General features: G+C 35.7%; 7 protein-coding genes and 5 non-coding genes across 12 annotated transcripts; 7 read left to right on the plus strand and 5 right to left on the minus strand.

Moving 5' to 3' along the window:
- Positions 1-56: 56 nt before the first annotated feature.
- On the minus strand, positions 57-127 carry SOCG_16093. Its single transcript has one exon. It is a non-coding gene; the product is annotated as a tRNA-Gly (tRNA).
- Positions 128-520: 393 nt separating this feature from the next.
- Positions 521-592, minus strand: SOCG_16094. The gene has a single exon. It is a non-coding gene; the product is annotated as a tRNA-Pro (tRNA).
- A 689-nt stretch (positions 593-1,281) lies between these two features.
- Positions 1,282-1,866, plus strand: SOCG_04966 (uncharacterized protein). Its single transcript, XM_013162387.1, has one exon. The coding sequence runs from the start codon at positions 1,451-1,453 to the stop codon at positions 1,766-1,768; it is 318 nt and encodes a 105-aa protein (XP_013017841.1). The 5' UTR covers positions 1,282-1,450; the 3' UTR covers positions 1,769-1,866.
- Positions 1,867-2,091: 225 nt separating this feature from the next.
- On the minus strand, positions 2,092-4,176 carry SOCG_02779 (uncharacterized protein; the record flags this gene model as incomplete). The annotated part of the gene is made up of 3 exons (XM_013161269.1): positions 2,092-2,953; positions 3,003-3,881; positions 3,938-4,176. A coding segment is annotated over one exon (171 nt), but the record flags the coding sequence as incomplete, so codon positions are not given.
- Positions 4,177-5,211: 1,035 nt separating this feature from the next.
- On the plus strand, positions 5,212-5,595 carry SOCG_02780 (uncharacterized protein; the record flags this gene model as incomplete). Its single annotated transcript, XM_013161270.1, has 2 exons — positions 5,212-5,326; positions 5,537-5,595. The coding sequence occupies 2 exons, from the start codon at positions 5,212-5,214 to the stop codon at positions 5,593-5,595; spliced, it is 174 nt and encodes a 57-aa protein (XP_013016724.1).
- A 1,322-nt stretch (positions 5,596-6,917) lies between these two features.
- On the plus strand, positions 6,918-7,032 carry SOCG_16095. The gene has a single exon (XR_001202964.1). It is a non-coding gene; the product is annotated as a 5S ribosomal RNA (ribosomal RNA).
- Positions 7,033-7,735: 703 nt separating this feature from the next.
- On the plus strand, positions 7,736-9,910 carry SOCG_02781 (uncharacterized protein). Its single transcript, XM_013161271.1, has 4 exons — positions 7,736-8,508; positions 8,555-8,755; positions 8,795-8,920; positions 8,978-9,910. The coding sequence occupies exons 1-4, from the start codon at positions 8,271-8,273 to the stop codon at positions 9,055-9,057; spliced, it is 645 nt and encodes a 214-aa protein (XP_013016725.1). The 5' UTR covers positions 7,736-8,270; the 3' UTR covers positions 9,058-9,910.
- SOCG_02782 (uncharacterized protein) lies at positions 9,184-11,400 on the minus strand. The gene is made up of 2 exons (XM_013161272.1): positions 10,619-11,400; positions 9,184-10,563 (listed from the first exon to the last, which is right to left on the minus strand). The coding sequence occupies exons 1-2, from the start codon at positions 11,130-11,132 to the stop codon at positions 10,112-10,114; spliced, it is 966 nt and encodes a 321-aa protein (XP_013016726.1). The 5' UTR covers positions 11,133-11,400; the 3' UTR covers positions 9,184-10,111.
- Positions 9,493-9,616, plus strand: SOCG_16096. The gene has a single exon (XR_001202965.1). It is a non-coding gene; the product is annotated as a 5S ribosomal RNA (ribosomal RNA).
- Positions 11,401-12,100: 700 nt separating the features above from the next.
- On the plus strand, positions 12,101-14,076 carry SOCG_02783 (uncharacterized protein; the record flags this gene model as incomplete). Its single annotated transcript, XM_013161273.1, has 8 exons — positions 12,101-12,209; positions 12,419-12,522; positions 12,609-12,681; positions 12,720-12,929; positions 12,969-13,106; positions 13,164-13,232; positions 13,802-13,939; positions 13,997-14,076. 8 exons carry the CDS (start codon positions 12,101-12,103, stop codon positions 14,074-14,076), a joined length of 921 nt encoding a protein of 306 aa, XP_013016727.1.
- A 976-nt stretch (positions 14,077-15,052) lies between these two features.
- On the plus strand, positions 15,053-15,123 carry SOCG_16097. Its single transcript has one exon. It is a non-coding gene; the product is annotated as a tRNA-Gly (tRNA).
- A 54-nt stretch (positions 15,124-15,177) lies between these two features.
- On the minus strand, positions 15,178-16,657 carry SOCG_02784 (histone lysine methyltransferase Set5). Its single transcript, XM_013161274.1, has one exon. It carries the CDS (start codon positions 16,382-16,384, stop codon positions 15,431-15,433), a length of 954 nt encoding a protein of 317 aa, XP_013016728.1. The 5' UTR covers positions 16,385-16,657; the 3' UTR covers positions 15,178-15,430.
- Between the last annotated feature and the right edge of the window lie 1,223 nt (positions 16,658-17,880).

Below are 17,880 nucleotides of genomic sequence, written 5' to 3' on the forward strand. Positions count from 1 at the left end.
TCAAAACGTTAAAACGTTGTAAATTAATAATAAAAATTTCAAAAACTGGAACATTTTGCATCAGCCGGGAGTCGAACCCGGAGCGAATGCTTGGAAGGCATCCATGTTACCGCTACACCACTGATGCTTCAGTTGTTTACTTATTATCCATTAACTATATATTTGGGATAAGATATACAGTTGGTCATTTCACTAGTGGGTACATAGCAACTAGATGTGTTCTTTCAAAAGTAGTAGTTTCAATTATCATGGTACACATTACTTCCATGTAGGCAAATACTAAAGACGTTCCTTAAATGAATTTTCGGAAGTTGACATGTCGAAGCTTCACAAAAAGTTATAGGCATTTTTCTTCAGTATACACTTAGCCCTTGTTGACGATTCCTTGGGAATTTTCTATCGTTGTTGTTTGTTTCCAGATTTCGATTGTACTCAAATTAAAAATGGCAAATTGAAGAGTTGAAAAACATCCTCGTACCATGGATGGTTTTATGTACGAGCGAAAGAATTTGAAAAAGTTGGGCTGTTCTGGGAATCGAACCCAGGACCACCATCACCCTAAGATGGTATCATACCACTAGACCAAACGGCCAACATACGGTTTTTGTCCACCGTAAAAATACTTGAAATAATTCAAAATGCTTAAAATTAGTTATCTTGCATAGCTCTTAAAGCAATTTTAAACATCTGTTGGAAACCCTTAAGATGCTTATGGTCTTACTGCTGGGATAGCTTATGTGCGTGTTACTTGCGAAGTGACGCCCCTCGTTTTAGAAAAGTAATTTGTAAAAACGCTCCTCCAAAAAACTTTCCATATTTTGAGCATTTCTCATTTTATTGAAAATATCTTTTTATGATTGAAGTATATATAATATTACTGCTTGCTTGACTTTAAGAGATATCTACGACAACGAGCATTTGTAGTTAATTATAGTACAAGTTAAACAAAATAATTTTCTCAAATGAAAAGTAACAACTTTCTGCGAGAAACACAAATTTTATGACCTTTATTGAGTATTTTCTTTTTGTTGACGATGTTATCATCTAACAAAAGTCTTTGGCTGTCTATTAGGAGATCGTCGGAATCATTTTTACCACTTCGAAAGCTAAAGTCTGATCCAATATTTTTGTTCGTATAAAAACCATGCGTTCGGCCGCTTTGAATCTTGTAATTATTGAAAAATTGACAACCGTTAAATAATAATAATAGATGTTTTTTAAATAGCGATATAAGTATTATCCCTCAGAGTGTGTTTGTGTTTTTTGAGAACAGCCAAATTGGTGCGCAAAAGGTAAACAATTATGCAAAACACTACCCCAACAAAGATGACCATCATCCATTCTTTTTAGATCCTTGTATCTTACAATTAGATCTCAATTTATGCTAGCTGAGTTCCTAAAACGCTTTAATTATCCAAAATTTTGATAAAAAAAATTGACTGAAAAAAGAATGGAATTGCAAGATATGCCTCATTTCTTAAAGTTCAGCGCAGGGAATGAATACATGATGAAACACATATGGTGTTTAGTAAAGCATAGGCATCAAACCTTGAAGACCGTTTTCATAATGACAACTATCTTGTTAACTGCATTTTGTCGCATTCTGTTGTTTACTTTTGTAATGAAACAGAACTCAAGTCTCTTTATTATATCGGATGCTGTTTTGATGACGATACTGTGCTTTATTTATCTCTGCCTCCTTTCATTAATCAATAGGACCTTCTTTATTAATTACAATAACTTGGCAAATCAATCAGATTTCAGCTAATAAAGCATATGTAGGAATAGTAAAGTCCTTAAATAGTCTATTTCACGATATGCAGTTTTATAGAATTAGTTCCCTAGAAGAGTTTCCATGACTTTAGTTCCATAATTAAAGTAGATCTTCATGGCATTTTTGAAGTGTAATGAGTAGGAACGATTTAATTGACTGTAAATTTACATATCACCAAGTTTCAACTTATAGGAAGACTCAATAGCTTAGAGGATATAGGGTTTCCGAATGACTCGACAAAGGCTAAAACACTCGGTGCAATGTTTTGTATGGATGAGAAAACAAACATTCCTTAATGGATACTCAATGTAGGTCTACTACTCGGTTGGAATGGGAACTTGAAATAAAACTATAATATATATACTAACACAAATAAAAGATCCGCTAATGATTGTCCAAATGAGATTGACTCTTTCAGAGATTCTGTTTTCGTACATGTACCCTAGTAATGCAAAATTGAGAGCAATCAATCCAATTAAGACTTTCAGCCACAGCTTTATTCTTCCCCAATTTTCATTTGCTTTTATAAGAGCTTGTTGATAAGTTACTGGCATATCGGAGGCCATCAATGGTGGGTGATCCATGCAAGAAAAATGCAAGAACCATTTCATCGTTAATCTCGATTGAAAGTTGTCAAAAGAACTAACAAAATCACTTAGAAGGTATATCTAAACCTTTTAAAAGCTAACTGTTTATTCTTGATATTTTCTTCTTCACTTGTTTGTGTGATCTAACGACCTTATATATTTTATTTACTTATGTATGTCAGTAAACACATCCAAGTTGTCCTTGATTCGTCCGTAGTAATTGCTTTTCAGCAAATCTTAAAGATCTATATTTATATTAAAAGCTAATGATTAAGCTACGTTTGCGTTTTCTATACAAACCGACTCTGTTTCGTGTAAATTCCAGTTTCCAAAGTGTCCGTAGATTCCTCAAACTTTTGTCATTAGTTACTTCAATTTCTACTAATATATAATCAATGTAAGCCTTATGATTGATTCTAACTCAGACAAGCACAAAATAAACATTATGAGTGTTAATAATTTTCGTTTGTGATACCTGTTCTTGTCGAAAATTGTGATGTTCTTTTCCAAAAACAGGGATCGTTTTACATTTTAGCCATCGTGTTCTCATGCTAGATGAAGTAAGTTCCAAGTTCACAAATCTATCTTTTACCTAATCTATGTTAACCATTTATCATTTAGTATAAAAGAATTAGACGCACCTACACAGAACATCCGTTCCCGTTCAATCATTGCATGTCAAGCGTTTGAAGATCTCATTAGCTTGGTATTATATAAGAGGAAACATGGGATCCAGGATGCTGTAGTCTTTTTACAACTTTTTAGTCTTTTTCCTTTTACGTATGCATATATCCAGCTGCATCAATTTCGTTTATATTGCCATGGTTCTTTGACTTCGGTGATGTTCTGGATGCATAAGAAGCTAAAGCAATGGTCATTCTTAGAATTCATTAGATTCCTTATTAGCTCTTTTAAACAAATCAAAAAGAATCATCAATAAATAAATAGTTCTAGAAGAGCAACAAACAACGAACATGTGGATTGGATAGAACAATTTGAGATTAACAACCTGATATTCCACTATGGCCTCATTTTGTTCATTATATAAAAAATTAAAAGCCCCGTTGAACCCAACAGGGCTTCAACAAAACAGCCTATGATATGTGTATGCAGAAAAGCTCAAAAAAAAATAAGTAGAACGGGAACGGAAAACAATATAAAAAGACAAAAACAGAAGATAACCCTGTTTAAACAATACACGAAACATCATCATAAGAATGCTTCAAGTATGATATTCGTTTCCGACGCTTTTAGCATTCCTAGACTGACCCGGTTTCTGGTGTAAGCCTCGATGTTGCTCAGAATGTTCAGAGACAAGGACGGTTGTTTGAAAGTTCTGTTGAATTTGCACTAACGTTCATGCTGTGGAGCCATGGTGTTTAATGGGATACAATACTCAGGCGACAATTCGTTTGTTTCTGCTAGCATTCCGAAGCCCACAGCACTTGTAATCCAAGATAAAACCGAGTTAATCCCAGAAATAATTAGAGAAATCAAGAGAACGATAGAATCCATCAACACTAAAAGTACGCAGTTAGCAAACTTTTTCACATAAATCTCTAACCATCAGACTTACCTGAACAAGCATATAAAAACATTAGAAAGTCGCAATGACAAAAATAATTGTTATAGCAACCTGAAAACTTACCCAACAGATCCTGCCATCGATTCCCTTATAAAAGGGACAAGATACATATAAGAAAAGAAGAAATCTATTACGACCGAAAAAATATAACAGGTAATGAGCTGCCGAGCTTCACTCTCATGTCTGCGTCGCGCTTCAGGGATTCTTCCAATTTTCGCCGGCAAGAAAATCGAACCTCAATAAAGGCATTGAAACAATTCGCGCAAAGTTAAGAACTCCGTAAATCCGTGCAATAATTATGGACGCTTCCTGATGACTGCTCCCATGTTATGATGCAGTTGGATCACATTGTAAATACAAACATCCCTTCTCCATGTCATCTAAATGTGAATAGGTGTTTTGACTATACTCCGGTAAAATCCAGTCAGAAGTCGTAGTGGCACAATTGAGGTTTCTCATTCTCTAGCTGCATTTTATTTTATTTTATTTTCGTTGAAAGAACTGCGACAATAAACGTTCTTCAATCACCTTTGTTTGGTAAGTAAATTTCGGCGAAAGTTACATGGTAAAAAGTTGAGAAGGCGCCAAAATCAACTGGCGCTACAATTCAAAGAAAGCATTTAAAACTCATTTCTAAGAGACCAAGAAACGAGCTCACAATGGCGAAGACCAGAGTTTTGCAGCGGTGAAGTTGTCATCACCATCTTTGATCTATTTGCTGAATGCTCGTAGGCGTACGCTATTCTACACTTATTGCAATTGCAAGTAGTTGATGGCTTCTCCAAAATCGCTTTTGTTTCTTTCTATCGCGAAACTACTTAATTTTTTAAAACATTTTCTTCGATTCCTATCTCGTATATGTCCTTCAATGTATACAATTTGAGTTTTTTTTCTAGTACTGTTTTTGGTGTTTACTTTTATAACAAGTTATTCGTTCTGGGTTATATTTTAGAATATGGCAGTCGAAAGGTTACCTCTAAATAATAGTAACGAGGATGCGACCAGTCAGTGACATAATGTCGCAGCTTTGATGAATTGAAACATGTGAAAGGCCAATACCAAGATTTTTTCAAACTCTCATCTTTAGTTTTAAAGAGAAAGTTAAGCTGAAAGATTTTTCTGCTATTTGAAACAAGGTCTAATATTCTGACAGAATCTTGAAGAGTGAAACCAGTTCCTACGGACAGTTCTTGGTGGTTTAAAAGTTGATTTCGTTTAGAATGTAACTACCGGTGTTAGTTTGGGATCTAATTGGCATTGTAAATATGAAAAACAAATATACCCCCGTTTCAGATTTTGATGAGTCTTCCAAAACGCTCAATGATGAAAAGGCAGATAGTCAGTCGTTTCCTTCCGACGGTACGCCTACTCCCTATTCAGGTAAGAGTAGTTGACATAGAAAGAGAATGTTTATTCTTTTTGTTATGTTGAAAAGATTTTGGTTCAAAAGAGTCCTGATGAAGAATCATGCTTGTTTATTACTTGTTGGGTTTGGAATGAAAAAGCTTATCGATACCTGTCAGCAAACATGCTAAATGCCGCTGTCCTTTCACAAACAACGAAAACATCAGTGGCTAATACGTTCATTAGCTTCAAGCAAATTGATCGATTTAGAAATGGCTTCTGAAAGAGAAGAAAGTTCTGAATAGAAAAGATATCTAACGCCTTGTGATTTGCAACTGTTCTTAGTCTTTTTATTGTATATAATGTATGCTTAATTATTGCGAGGGGTCATTTTTCTTGTTTACGAAATTTCGTGTAATCAGCTTGCCGTTTGGTGCGCTTTATTTCTGTCATTGGCAATTGGTAAGAAAATAATTTCAGAATTTTAAATGACTTATTAATTATTAGCAATAAATGCAAAAAGAATGGTACAGGCTAGCTGGAAGAGCAACCAAAAACGTATCGTCAGCTATGTGTGTCTCTGCATTATATGTGTGTTTTCTCAATGTCCCCGGTTTCATCGTGTATTATGCTGCAAAGAAGATAACAGAATTTGAAAAGATAAACAATCGTTACGCTGTTTGCTTTGTTAATCTTGCCTTGTTTGTTTTTATTTCGAGTATGCCATACAACCTGCGAAATATTCTAACTGTTCTAGTGAATTTAGATATGCGGCAACTTCGAATATCATTGCCGATTTGGGAAAGGGCATAAGAAATGCTGCGAATTATGTTCGTATGTACTGTTTATTATACCTTTTTTTTTCTTTTCTTAACATCTGATTAACTTACTTAGGACCACCAGATAAGAAAATGAAACACCTCGGAACGAGGAAATCGAGATTTGACCTCTTGCGGGTAAAGTAAAGTTTGAGTCTTAATAAACCTTCATCATCCCATCATTCCTATAAATCGCGTCTTCTTTAAAAGTCCATCATGAATTGCAGTCCAAGAAGTTTCTGCATTCGCGTCCACAAAAGTAAGCAACAGCTTCATATGTCGTTTTTAATTGCTTTTCACGTTCACTCTTTTATAAATTTTTTTGATTTTTCTCCTGCAATATCGTTGTTTATGCATCGTTCATTTTCTTTGTGAATCGATCACCCATTTTAATGATTATTTAATTATTCTGACAATAATTTGCAAAGCAATAAACTAATTCTAACCCAGAACCGTGCGGTGTAACCACATGTCTTTCATAAATTATAGAAAACGAGTCATTACTGTCACAGGTAACTTTCATTCATAGCGTAGAAAGCTAACATCTTTAAACCGAAAAATTTGACCAATGTAGCTAAATATTTAAGTTGTCGAACTACAACCTTCTCAATTGATATGAATTTCATACAAGCATGTCTCATACCTCAGCGACTTTCTACCGCTATGTGGATTTAGCAGTGTTTATTTTCTAGTATTAAAACTATTCTCTACCAAATATGTAATACTACCAAAGATATGAACAAAACGGATTGCATCTTAAGGAGCCTAGTAGTTATTTGAAATACTTTTGCGTATAATAGAGGATGTCTACGGCCACACCTAGGCGAAAACACCAGTTCCCGTCCGATCACTGCAGTTAAGCGTCTGAGGGTCTCGTTAGTACTATGGTTGGAGACAACATGGGAATCCGGGATGCTGTAGGCTTTTTATCGCTTCATTTTTATTTTGTTTTATTTTTAAATTTTATTTTGTATGGACGGCACAAGTTTTTCGTTTTGATCAGAATGGTCCTTTGACTTTACTGGTACTAACGGAAGCACACAAGCCGCATATTACAATGGTCATCTTTGATTCAGAATCGAATCGTTTTTTCATCACAATAAAGTACACAAACAAATGACCAACCAAGAAGAAACTATGCAGGCGCACCTGACAATACTAGCAAGTGATGATAATGATGGCCTTACTTATGATATCGACAAGATGAAGCGCAACAAAAAAGCGCTCACCATCCAAGACATAGTCTGGCCCTATTCTCAATTAAAGGTAAATAAAACATAAACACATGCATGCTGGAAAGTTCATCGATCGTCAGGCGCACATCCTCCCGAACAACTATTTTACATATAAATCGGGTTGTTTCTTTCCGACAGCATTCTAAATCCTGAATCTGTAGCAATAGCTGCTACTACAGCTGTTCCTGAAAGAGCTACGCTGGTTTGGCTAATAAATAGGTACAAAACGCACAGCCCTGACTGTTCTTTGTAACGCTGGTTCTATGTTTACATTTTGTAATAAATGATGTTTTAGTATGATAATATTCCAATTGTCGCAATGGGACTACCATTAAATAATCGTAACGAGGATGTGACCAGTCGGTGACATAATGTCGCTGCTTATGAAATTGAGACATGCGAAAAGCCAAGTACCATGAGTTTTTCAACTACGCTTCATCCTTTGAGAGGAGTTTCCCTTTGAACAGTGTTATTAGTTTATATTTATAAAAAAGGAGTAATTTCTTTTTTGACCGATCCACACGAATTGTGAAATTAGTACTCGCGGTCATTGTTGGGTGATTCTAGCTGAATTCGGTTCATTTGTAAATCTTGGTGTTCTTTTGATTTACTAGGTTGCCATTGTTAAAATGAAAAACAAATATACTCCTGTTTCAGATTCTGATGACTCTTTCAAAGTGCTCAATGATGAAAAGTCAGACGCTAGATCTTTAGATGGTACTGGTACGCCTCCTCCGTACTCAGGTAAGATTTATTGAAATGGAAAGGTAATGGTGTTTGTTATTTAGAGTTCTTACTGAGGAATCCTATTTTAAACTTGTCGACGATTGTCAATAAACAGGATGAATACCTTCATTCTCTCGTATACAACGAAAACTTCAGTTGCTAATACATTCATTAGCTTCAAACAAATTTATCGATTTAGAAATGGCTGACGGATCTGCTCAAAATTTCGCCCAAGAATCTGCTAATAATACTAGGTCGGACCCTTCTGAAAAGAACAAGTTTCAATGTCATTTTTGGAGAGGAATAGCAACTATTCAACTTATTTTATATAATTTTGTTTTTTTAGTCCTAGTCTTTGGTTACAAGATTCCTCTGAATTCAGGTGTTTTTTATGGGCTTGCTGGCGGTTCTATTGGATCCATTATTATTTTCGTAATTGGTAAGCCAAAGTGCGCTGTTTCCTTTAACAGCTAACTTATGATTAGTGACCCTTATAACCTATCCTGGATGGTTCACCCAAGCTGGGTGCAATATGTGTGTTTCAGCATTATATGTGTGTTTTCTCAATGTCCCCGGTTTCGCCATGTATTATACTGCAAAGAAGATAATGCAATTTGAAAAGATAAATAATCGTTTTTTCTACGTTGTTTGTTTTGTTGATTTTGTCTTGTTTGTTTTTATTTCGAGTATACCATACAACCTGCGAAATATTCTAACTGTTCTAGTGAATCCAATTGCCCGTGAACGACTTAGATTATTAGTCATTGATATAGGCAACGGCGCAAATGCCATAGGTAACGGCATAATTGGTATAGGGAACGGCATAGGAAATTCTGTGAATCTTGCTTTTGGTATGTACACTACGTGAATGCTTCCTATCATAGAGCATTTATTAACCAAGTTAAAAGGACCAAATCAAGGAGATGAAGTATCTCAAAACGAAGAAATCGAACTTCAACATCTTGCTGAGCAAAGTGGTGAAGTTTGAATTTTAACGAACCTGGTTTACGTTTTCATAATTCGCAGTTTTTTTGAAAGGATTCATGTCAATATTGCAGTCCATCAACTTTGCATTCGCATCATCCTCCAAAGTAAGCACTGTCTTAATAAGACGGCTTAAGTTGCTTTTGTCATTCACTCTTTCATGAATCTTTTAATTCGTTACGAAATATCGTTGTTTATGCTTTGTGAATAGAATCGAACACCCTTTTTACTGATTATTTAATTACTCTGACGAAGATTCTGTCGTGATTAACTATAGCTTCAACATAGTGTCGTGTAATCGCATGTCTTTTATAAATTAGTCAAGGCCGGAATATTGCAATGTCATCATACAGAAGAGTCTTTCACTACAAAATGTAAGAACGTCTTTACTGGATCACAACTGAACTTGTAGTAATCTTACCAACCGAAACGAACGTTTACGGTTATACCTAGGCAAAAACAGCACACCAGTTCCCGCCCGATCACTGCAGGAAGTGAAACTGTCTGAAGGCTCGTTAGTACTACGATTGGAGACAACATGGGAATCCGGGATGCTGTAGGCTTTTCACCGCTTCGTTTTTAATTCTTTTTCTTTGTATTTGTTTGTTTCGCTTGTTTGTTGCTCTTTGTTAAAGCATATGGCTGGCGTTTGGGCCGGCATGGTCCTTTGATGAAGGTAATAATAGCAGTGGAAGTTGGAAATGCAATGATTACTCTTAAATTCAAGAACTAAAGATCTTCCTAGACTTATGAAACGAATAACAAAGATCAGAAAATAGAGTATCAAACGAATAAATAAAAATAAGCAATTGAATCTAGCTATGCAGATACAATGACAATATCATCCAGTAATAAGCATCCTTACTTATCCATTGTTGAAGAGATCAAGTAAATCAAGAAAACGGACGCCATTCAGGAGTACTCGTCATGCAAAAAAGCATTCTCAAAATAAATATGCAGGGACGAAATAAACAAAACATAAACACAAACATACGCGAAAGCATGAAGGAGAACAATCGAAAAGATTGGGCAATATAAAAATTAACTTTACGTATCAATCAACTCTCACTGTTTTCCACATCCCTAGACTGACCAGGTTCCCGCCGTAACCCTGGAGATTGTTCAGAATGTTCAGAGGACGGTTGCTCCAGAGTATTATCACTACAATCATTAAATTGATATTCAGGCTCTGATGACATGCTGTTTAATGGGATACAACTATCAGCCGTCAAGTCGTTTCTTTCTGACGGCATCCTGAAACCTAGAGCACTCATAATAGCACTACTAATCCCAGAAAAAAGCGAAGATAAAAATGAAGATATGCCAGAAAAAAGTGTACTAATCCCAGAAAAAAGCGAAGAAAAAAATGAAGATATGCCAGAAAAAAGTGTACTAATCCCAGAAAAAAGCGAAGAAAAAAGTGTACTAATCCCAGAAAAAAGCGAAGAAAAAAATGAAGGACCCCCAGAAGCAACTAGAGGAATCAGTATAACGATAAAATCCACCAACACTAAAAGCATCCCATTAGTAAACCTATAAAATTGCAAATCCACCACTTCACTTACATGAACAAACAAATAAGAACATGTAGAAAGCCACGATGACAAGAACAGCTGCTACAGTAATTTGAAACCATAACAATACATATTCTTTCATTGATTCCTTTATAAAGGGGACAAGGTATTTGTAAGAAAAGAAAAAGTTCAATATAATGGAACCATTAAGGCACCAACCAAGCCGAAGAGCTTCATTCTCTTGTCTCCGCTGTGCTTCCGGGATTCTCGCAATTTTTGCCGGCCAGAAAATTAACCACAATAATGCCGACAAGACATCTCGTAAAAGAATAAAGAAACCGTTTCCTTGCGCCATGTGAATAGAAGCTTCTTGATGTCTTCTTGAGTATGGTGGAACTGGATCGGACTGTAAACATAAACAACCTTTCTCCATATTGTCAACATGAGAATACGGAATTTCGCTGTATTTCGGTAAATAGCTCTCAGAATTTGTAGAACAGCTCAAACAAGCAACTTTTGCTGGTTCGACAGTTTTTTGATGTCCTTCCTTTTCTTTTTCATTCATTTTTGTTGAAAATAAGTGTGACTAAAAGAGTTTCTTAATCACCTTTGCTTGATCACTAAGTTACTGTGAAAATTATCGATTACAGAGTAAAAGGACCAAAAAGCGTATAATTTCGAAAACAAAAAGATTCCATGTCAACTTGGTTTATACATTAAAGTAGGAATGACAAAAAGAATCTTGAAACCCAGAAAATAAACCCGCAATGGCAAAGACTAGAGCTTTGCAGAGGTGAAGCTGTCATCCAACCCATTTGACATCTAAGTGATGCAGTTCGTTAAAGAGACTTATCGATAGCTAGTAAGCGTACGCTATTATATATTTTATGAATGCATGAATGAACTGTCAGATATAGCTTTTGTTAGTTTCTAGTGTTTAAATACCATAAATTTAATAAAGATGAAAAGAAAATGCACTTGTCCGTACAAATTTTGTTTCCGATAGTTTTGACGACGCATCTACAAACTTTCCATGTATTTACGGATTTGAAAGTAAGACTACGAAAACGGAGAGTGTTGTAGCTTTCTCCTAGAAATCATTCAGCCACAGTCATTAAGCCTTTTAAATCAAAAATACGCATTTTCAATCCCTTGTTAACCTCATTCAAAGCTGACAGCATGTTTGTTTTGCCTAATATTCCTTTGTTTACTATTTGTAATAAACAGTGACTCTTTTGGATTATACTATTACGAGAAATCGTAACGAGGATGTGACCAGTCAGTGACATAATGTCGCTGATTTATAAAATTGAAACATGCGAAAAGCCATTACCAAGATTTTTTTTTCGTTACTATCTTTGGTTTTAGACAAATTTTACTCAAAATATTGCCTTTCTTTAGAAACAAGGAACAATTCCTTTTTTTTACAGACCTCTGAAAGGTGGAACCGATTTCTAAGACTTTTCTTGGTAATTCTAGTTAATTTCGAACTAGCTATTAATATTGGTGTTCTTTTGGTTTGCCATTGTAAAAATGAAGAATAAATACAGCCCTGTTCCAGACTCTGACGAGTCTTTCAATACGCTCATTGATGAGAAATCAGATATACATTCTTCAGAGGGTACGCCTCCTCCGTATTCAGGTAAGATTTATTGAAATAGAAAGGAAGGGTTGGTTTTTGTATGTTTGTTGAAAAAGCTAGGCTAAAAACAGTTTTGATGAAGAATCATGTTTGTTTGTTTACTTGTTGTGTTTAAGATTAATAAACTTGTTGATTACCATCAGCAAACTTGACAAACGCTCCATCCTTTCTCAAACAACAAAAGCATTCCTCACTAATACATTCATTAGCTCCGAACAAATTTATTGATTTAGAAATGGCTGATGGATCTGCTCAGCATTCTGCCCAAGAGTCCACTAACAATATTGGGTCGGATTCGACATATTCAAAGTGGGTTTCAGCGAATATCTTCTTTTTTTTTGCGTCTTTTGTGTATATTATATTCTATGTTATTTTTCTCGTGGTGTTTTTTATGTCAAGGTTCCTCTGAGGGCGGAAACCCTTTGGGGACTTTCTGCTGCTTGTGGAGCATCCGTTGTAGTATTTCTCTACTGTAAGTTAGTGCTATCTTTTATTTTTACTAACTATTAGCAATGTCTCAAATTCCTAAAGAATGGTTCAAGCAAACTGGTAGAGTGCTGTCCAACATGTGTGCCGCAGCATTATATGTGTGTTTTCTCAATGTCCCCGGTTTCGCCATGTATTATACTGCAAAGAAGATAATGCAATTTGAAAAGATAAATAATCTTTTTCTCTACGCTGTTTGTTTTATTGATTTTGTCTTGTTTGTTTTTATTTCGAGTATGCCATACAACCTGAGAAATATTCTAACTGTTCTAGTGAATCCAATTGCCCGTGAACGATTTAGATTATTAGTCATTAATATAGGAAACGGAATAGGAAACGGCGTAAATGGCATAGGTAACGGCATAATTGGTATAGGGAACGGCATAGGAAATTCTGTGAATCTTGCTTTTGGTATGTACACTACGTGAATGCTTCCTATCATAGAGCATTTATTAACCAAGTTAAAAGGACCAAATCAAGGAGATGAAGTATCTCAAAACGAAGAAATCGAACTTCAACATCTTGCTGAGCAAAGTGGTGAAGTTTGAATTTTAACGAACCTGGTTTACGTTTTCATAATTCGCAGTTTTTTTGAAAGGATTCATGTCAATATTGCAGTCCATCAACTTTGCATTCGCATCATCCTCCAAAGTAAGCACTGTCTTAATAAGACGGCTTAAGTTGCTTTTGTCATTCACTCTTTCATGAATCTTTTAATTCGTTACGAAATATCGTTGTTTATGCTTTGTGAATAGAATCGAACACCCTTTTTACTGATTATTTAATTACTCTGACGAAGATTCTGTCGTGATTAACTATAGCTTCAACATAGTGTCGTGTAATCGCATGTCTTTTATAAATTAGTCAAGGCCGGAATATTGCAATGTCATCATACAGAAGAGTCTTTCACTACAAAATGTAAGAACGTCTTTACTGGATCACAACTGAACTTGTAGTAATCTTACCAACCGATACTGCAAAGAAGATAATGCAATTTGAAAAGATAAATAATCTTTTTCTCTACGCTGTTTGTTTTATTGATTTTGTCTTGTTTGTTTTTATTTCGAGTATGCCATACAACCTGAGAAATATTCTAACTGTTCTAGTGAATCCAATTGCCCGTGAACGATTTAGATTATTAGTCATTAATATAGGAAACGGAATAGGAAACGGCGTAAATGGCATAGGTAACGGCATAATTGGTATAGGGAACGGCATAGGAAATTCTGTGAATCTTGCTTTTGGTATGTACACTACGTGAATGCTTCCTATCATAGAGCATTTATTAACCAAGTTAAAAGGACCAAATCAAGGAGATGAAGTATCTCAAAACGAAGAAATCGAACTTCAACATCTTGCTGAGCAAAGTGGTGAAGTTTGAATTTTAACGAACCTGGTTTACGTTTTCATAATTCGCAGTTTTTTTGAAAGGATTCATGTCAATATTGCAGTCCATCAACTTTGCATTCGCATCATCCTCCAAAGTAAGCACTGTCTTAATAAGACGGCTTAAGTTGCTTTTGTCATTCACTCTTTCATGAATCTTTTAATTCGTTACGAAATATCGTTGTTTATGCTTTGTGAATAGAATCGAACACCCTTTTTACTGATTATTTAATTACTCTGACGAAGATTCTGTCGTGATTAACTATAGCTTCAACATAGTGTCGTGTAATCGCATGTCTTTTATAAATTAGTCAAGGCCGGAATATTGCAATGTCATCATACAGAAGAGTCTTTCACTACAAAATGTAAGAACGTCTTTACTGGATCACAACTGAACTTGTAGTAATCTTACCAACCGAAACGAACGTTTACGGTTATACCTAGGCGAAAAACGGCACACCAGTTCCCGCCCGACCACTGCAGGAAGTGAAACCGTCTGAAAGCTCGTTACTGCTACGATTGGAGACAACATGGGAATCCGGGATGCTGTAGGTTTTTTTTTGTTTTTTTCTCTTGTGCATGTTTCTTTGGACTTAGTAAATGATAATTCGTACTTGGAAATACCTTTTATGTTTTCCTTCTCGAGTGATGTTCCTTGAGAAGTAACAAGAAGGAAAAGGACAATTGAATCTAAATGAGATTGTGGTAGTTGTGGAGACAATGTTTCCGATTAATTCGCCCGTACTAACTCATTGCCGTTGATATTGGATTGAAATGCTCATCCTTTAATTGCGGTCGTCAATACATATTTATAGACGAGGGTTAGTCCTGGTGTCAAGACAATTCTACCGACCTTGGAAGAGCAGAAAAATTAAAAACTTAGCTGAGGAACTACAATCACCAAGAAAGCAGAAACGAACAAATTTAAAGCATTACTTATATTATATCTATGTCAAATACTCTCAACAGCTGCTTTGGTGGTTTAGTGGTATAATGCTTCGTTGCCATCGAAGCGACCCGGGTTCGATTCCCGGCCGAAGCATAACTTTTTACAGTTTACAGAACTTTTGTTCTGAACACTTGGATGTTGTATAATAAAAAAATTGAAAGTCAATGGTTCTCAAAAGATTATCATTATATAAAGAATTTACATATGTAGTGCATGAGTATCAACATTCCTGATGAAACAGTAGAATCCGACCATGAATTACTATTATTGTATGAAGATGTACATATTGTATTCACTTCCACAAAAAATCGCATTGCTTGTGAAATTCACAAGTCCCATGTTTTTTCCAAAAACATTCCACTGTTTATAAATTTAGAGTACACCAATACCAAACGAACTTCTAATCACTATCACTATATACATCCTCTTCCATTTCACAACCCCATAATGAGTCTTCTGGATCTTTGAATTCGTCCAGCGGGACCAATGTTATAGGGCGTACCCCTTCTGCCAAAGGATGCTGCTCCGGATGTGTAAGATAATTTAAAATGGACTCATAACGAGTAGAGTCAGTACCTTCACAAAGCACAAGAGCTTCAAGACCTCTTTTTGCAAAATTAGAAGCTCTCTCAAAATCACCATGCACTACACATGTTCGAAAAGCGTCTAAATATGAAATAATATCTATTCGCCCAAATAGGCGTTCTTGATGAGCAAGTAAAATCCTGTGCCGCAAGGCACGAAGCGCTCCTCTGGGGTTCATAATACACATTTTTGGCATTGTCCGGTCATAGTATGCTAGCTGCTTTCTTCGGATGTCGCTTATCTTGGCTTCCTTTTTGTTATTAACTGAGCATGCACTGCAGCTACAGGGAAACCCAAAATGTTCCAACAAAACTTTTCTCCTTTCATTTCGACTTTTATGTAAATCAATATAAGTAGTCAAAATTTCCTCGCCTCTATGGATATCACGAACCGAGTGAACAGTAACTTGGTCCAGTTTTGGATTCCAAGTATGTTTTACATTTGGACTGCAATCATGATTCATCCTTGAACCTAAGAGAAACATTCCACCTTTACTTTCATCAATCGTTAGAGCGTTGGAATAAAAGGGTCCTAAAAAAGGGCCCATTGTTTTAGGATGCGCATTAAACAAGTTATGAAAAGCATCTTTTTCTTCTTTTGTTCTTGATGAAAGCGCTTCTTCAATCTCTTTCGCATCACTTTTGGTCCTTATTAAAGGCGTTTCTGAATATATCCTTGTACCTGCAGGAATGTCAATTTTCGCAACCATACCCATTCCTTTTCCGGGAATGGGAGTTACTTTGTATAAATCCGTCTCATATGGATTCATAAAGAACAATTTTGCATTCGTTCAATTGTAAAAACTGAATAAATTAGATCCGTGGAAGTTGTAGGGAAACAACAGAATAAACAAAAGCTATTGAATTTGTGTAAAGCAGTAATGAAGTAACTTCAACTCAGTCTATATTAAAAGTAATTTTTTTTTTATTAAAAGTAATATCTATCATTTTTCTGAATACAGTTTACGCATACAAGACAAGGTCGGTGGGTTCAAATTCACTACTGTCTATACGAAGAATCTCAAAGGCCTTGCTTCTAACTATGCATGCATAATTCTACGAATATTTTCTTGACATGATGGTGTCTTTAGAAATACTAAAGTGAATATTATTACTTAAACGTTCTGAATGGTAATTAACAAACACTCAGCATTCCATTCAAAAGCGGATGCAGCGTAAGAAATAAAGGTAAACCAAAATACTTCTCTTGGTTCTCTTGATAATTCATGTTACGATTAGAGAATTAGGATACAGGAAACTACGTTGAAGATTTAGAACTAAAACGTATAGCGATACTTCCTTTAGACAACGTCTGTTTATGTACTCTAGGAAGGATTAGAGAATTAGAGTGAGAGCAATGTAATGAGGTTTGACGAGACTCGAAAACATTATTAAAGGGCTTTGATGCCAGCCTGACAGATACCAACGTTCGGCGGACCCAAAAAAAATGAGCGCATCCATGATTCATCAAAAGATGTCTGCATTCAGTCAGTCTTGAACAGAGAAGATAGTTTATTCTTGAAAAGCTTACTGAACAAGTCAACTATATAATCCAGTTTCCGTCGAAGACATAAGGGTACCATGAGGGCCCCGTTTGTACGTACGTTTCATAGGCAGAAAACATGCGAGGCCTTACAAAATCTATAGAAACCATCAAACTTAAATGCTAGTATAAGCCTTTACTATCATTTTCAAATAAGTAGCAACAAGTTTCATATTCATGGTTTTAGCAAATACTTTAAAACCATGACTCGGTCCGCCGTCTGCAAGAAGAGCTTTTTATTCATTTCATTCAGAGACCGATAACAAGCAGCTCAGGAACCTTTCAGAGAAAGACGTTGGAGAATCGATGTGGTATGATAAGTCTCTCATCTTGCACAAGACCAAAAATTCTTATCGATTGAACAACCAGACAACCCTATATCAATAGGTAATAACTGCTAGATGAAAGACGGCATTGACAGCGACTGTGAGTCCTATTCATCCAAATAATTCCTACACGATCGCCCATTTGGTCATTTTGAAGAAGATCCAATGTTGACCATACGCCCACTCCATGCTTCCAAAAGAATAGTAACGCCAGCAGAAAGGCACTTTACCTGTCCGCTCTTTTAGTTACGGTCGTCTTACGATAAAATCATATTTCCATCAGCTTCATTACCAAAAATATTTCTTTTCGTTTTAAACCGCCAACCGCAAACTTTCCACGATTGTTATGCTTTTATGTAACAAAAAAGGGAAGTCTGAGATAAAGAAGCTTACGAAG

This window comes from Schizosaccharomyces octosporus (genome assembly GCF_000150505.1).
Source record: "Schizosaccharomyces octosporus yFS286 unplaced genomic scaffold supercont6.1, whole genome shotgun sequence".
In the NCBI taxonomy this organism is placed as follows: domain Eukaryota; kingdom Fungi; phylum Ascomycota; class Schizosaccharomycetes; order Schizosaccharomycetales; family Schizosaccharomycetaceae; genus Schizosaccharomyces; species Schizosaccharomyces octosporus.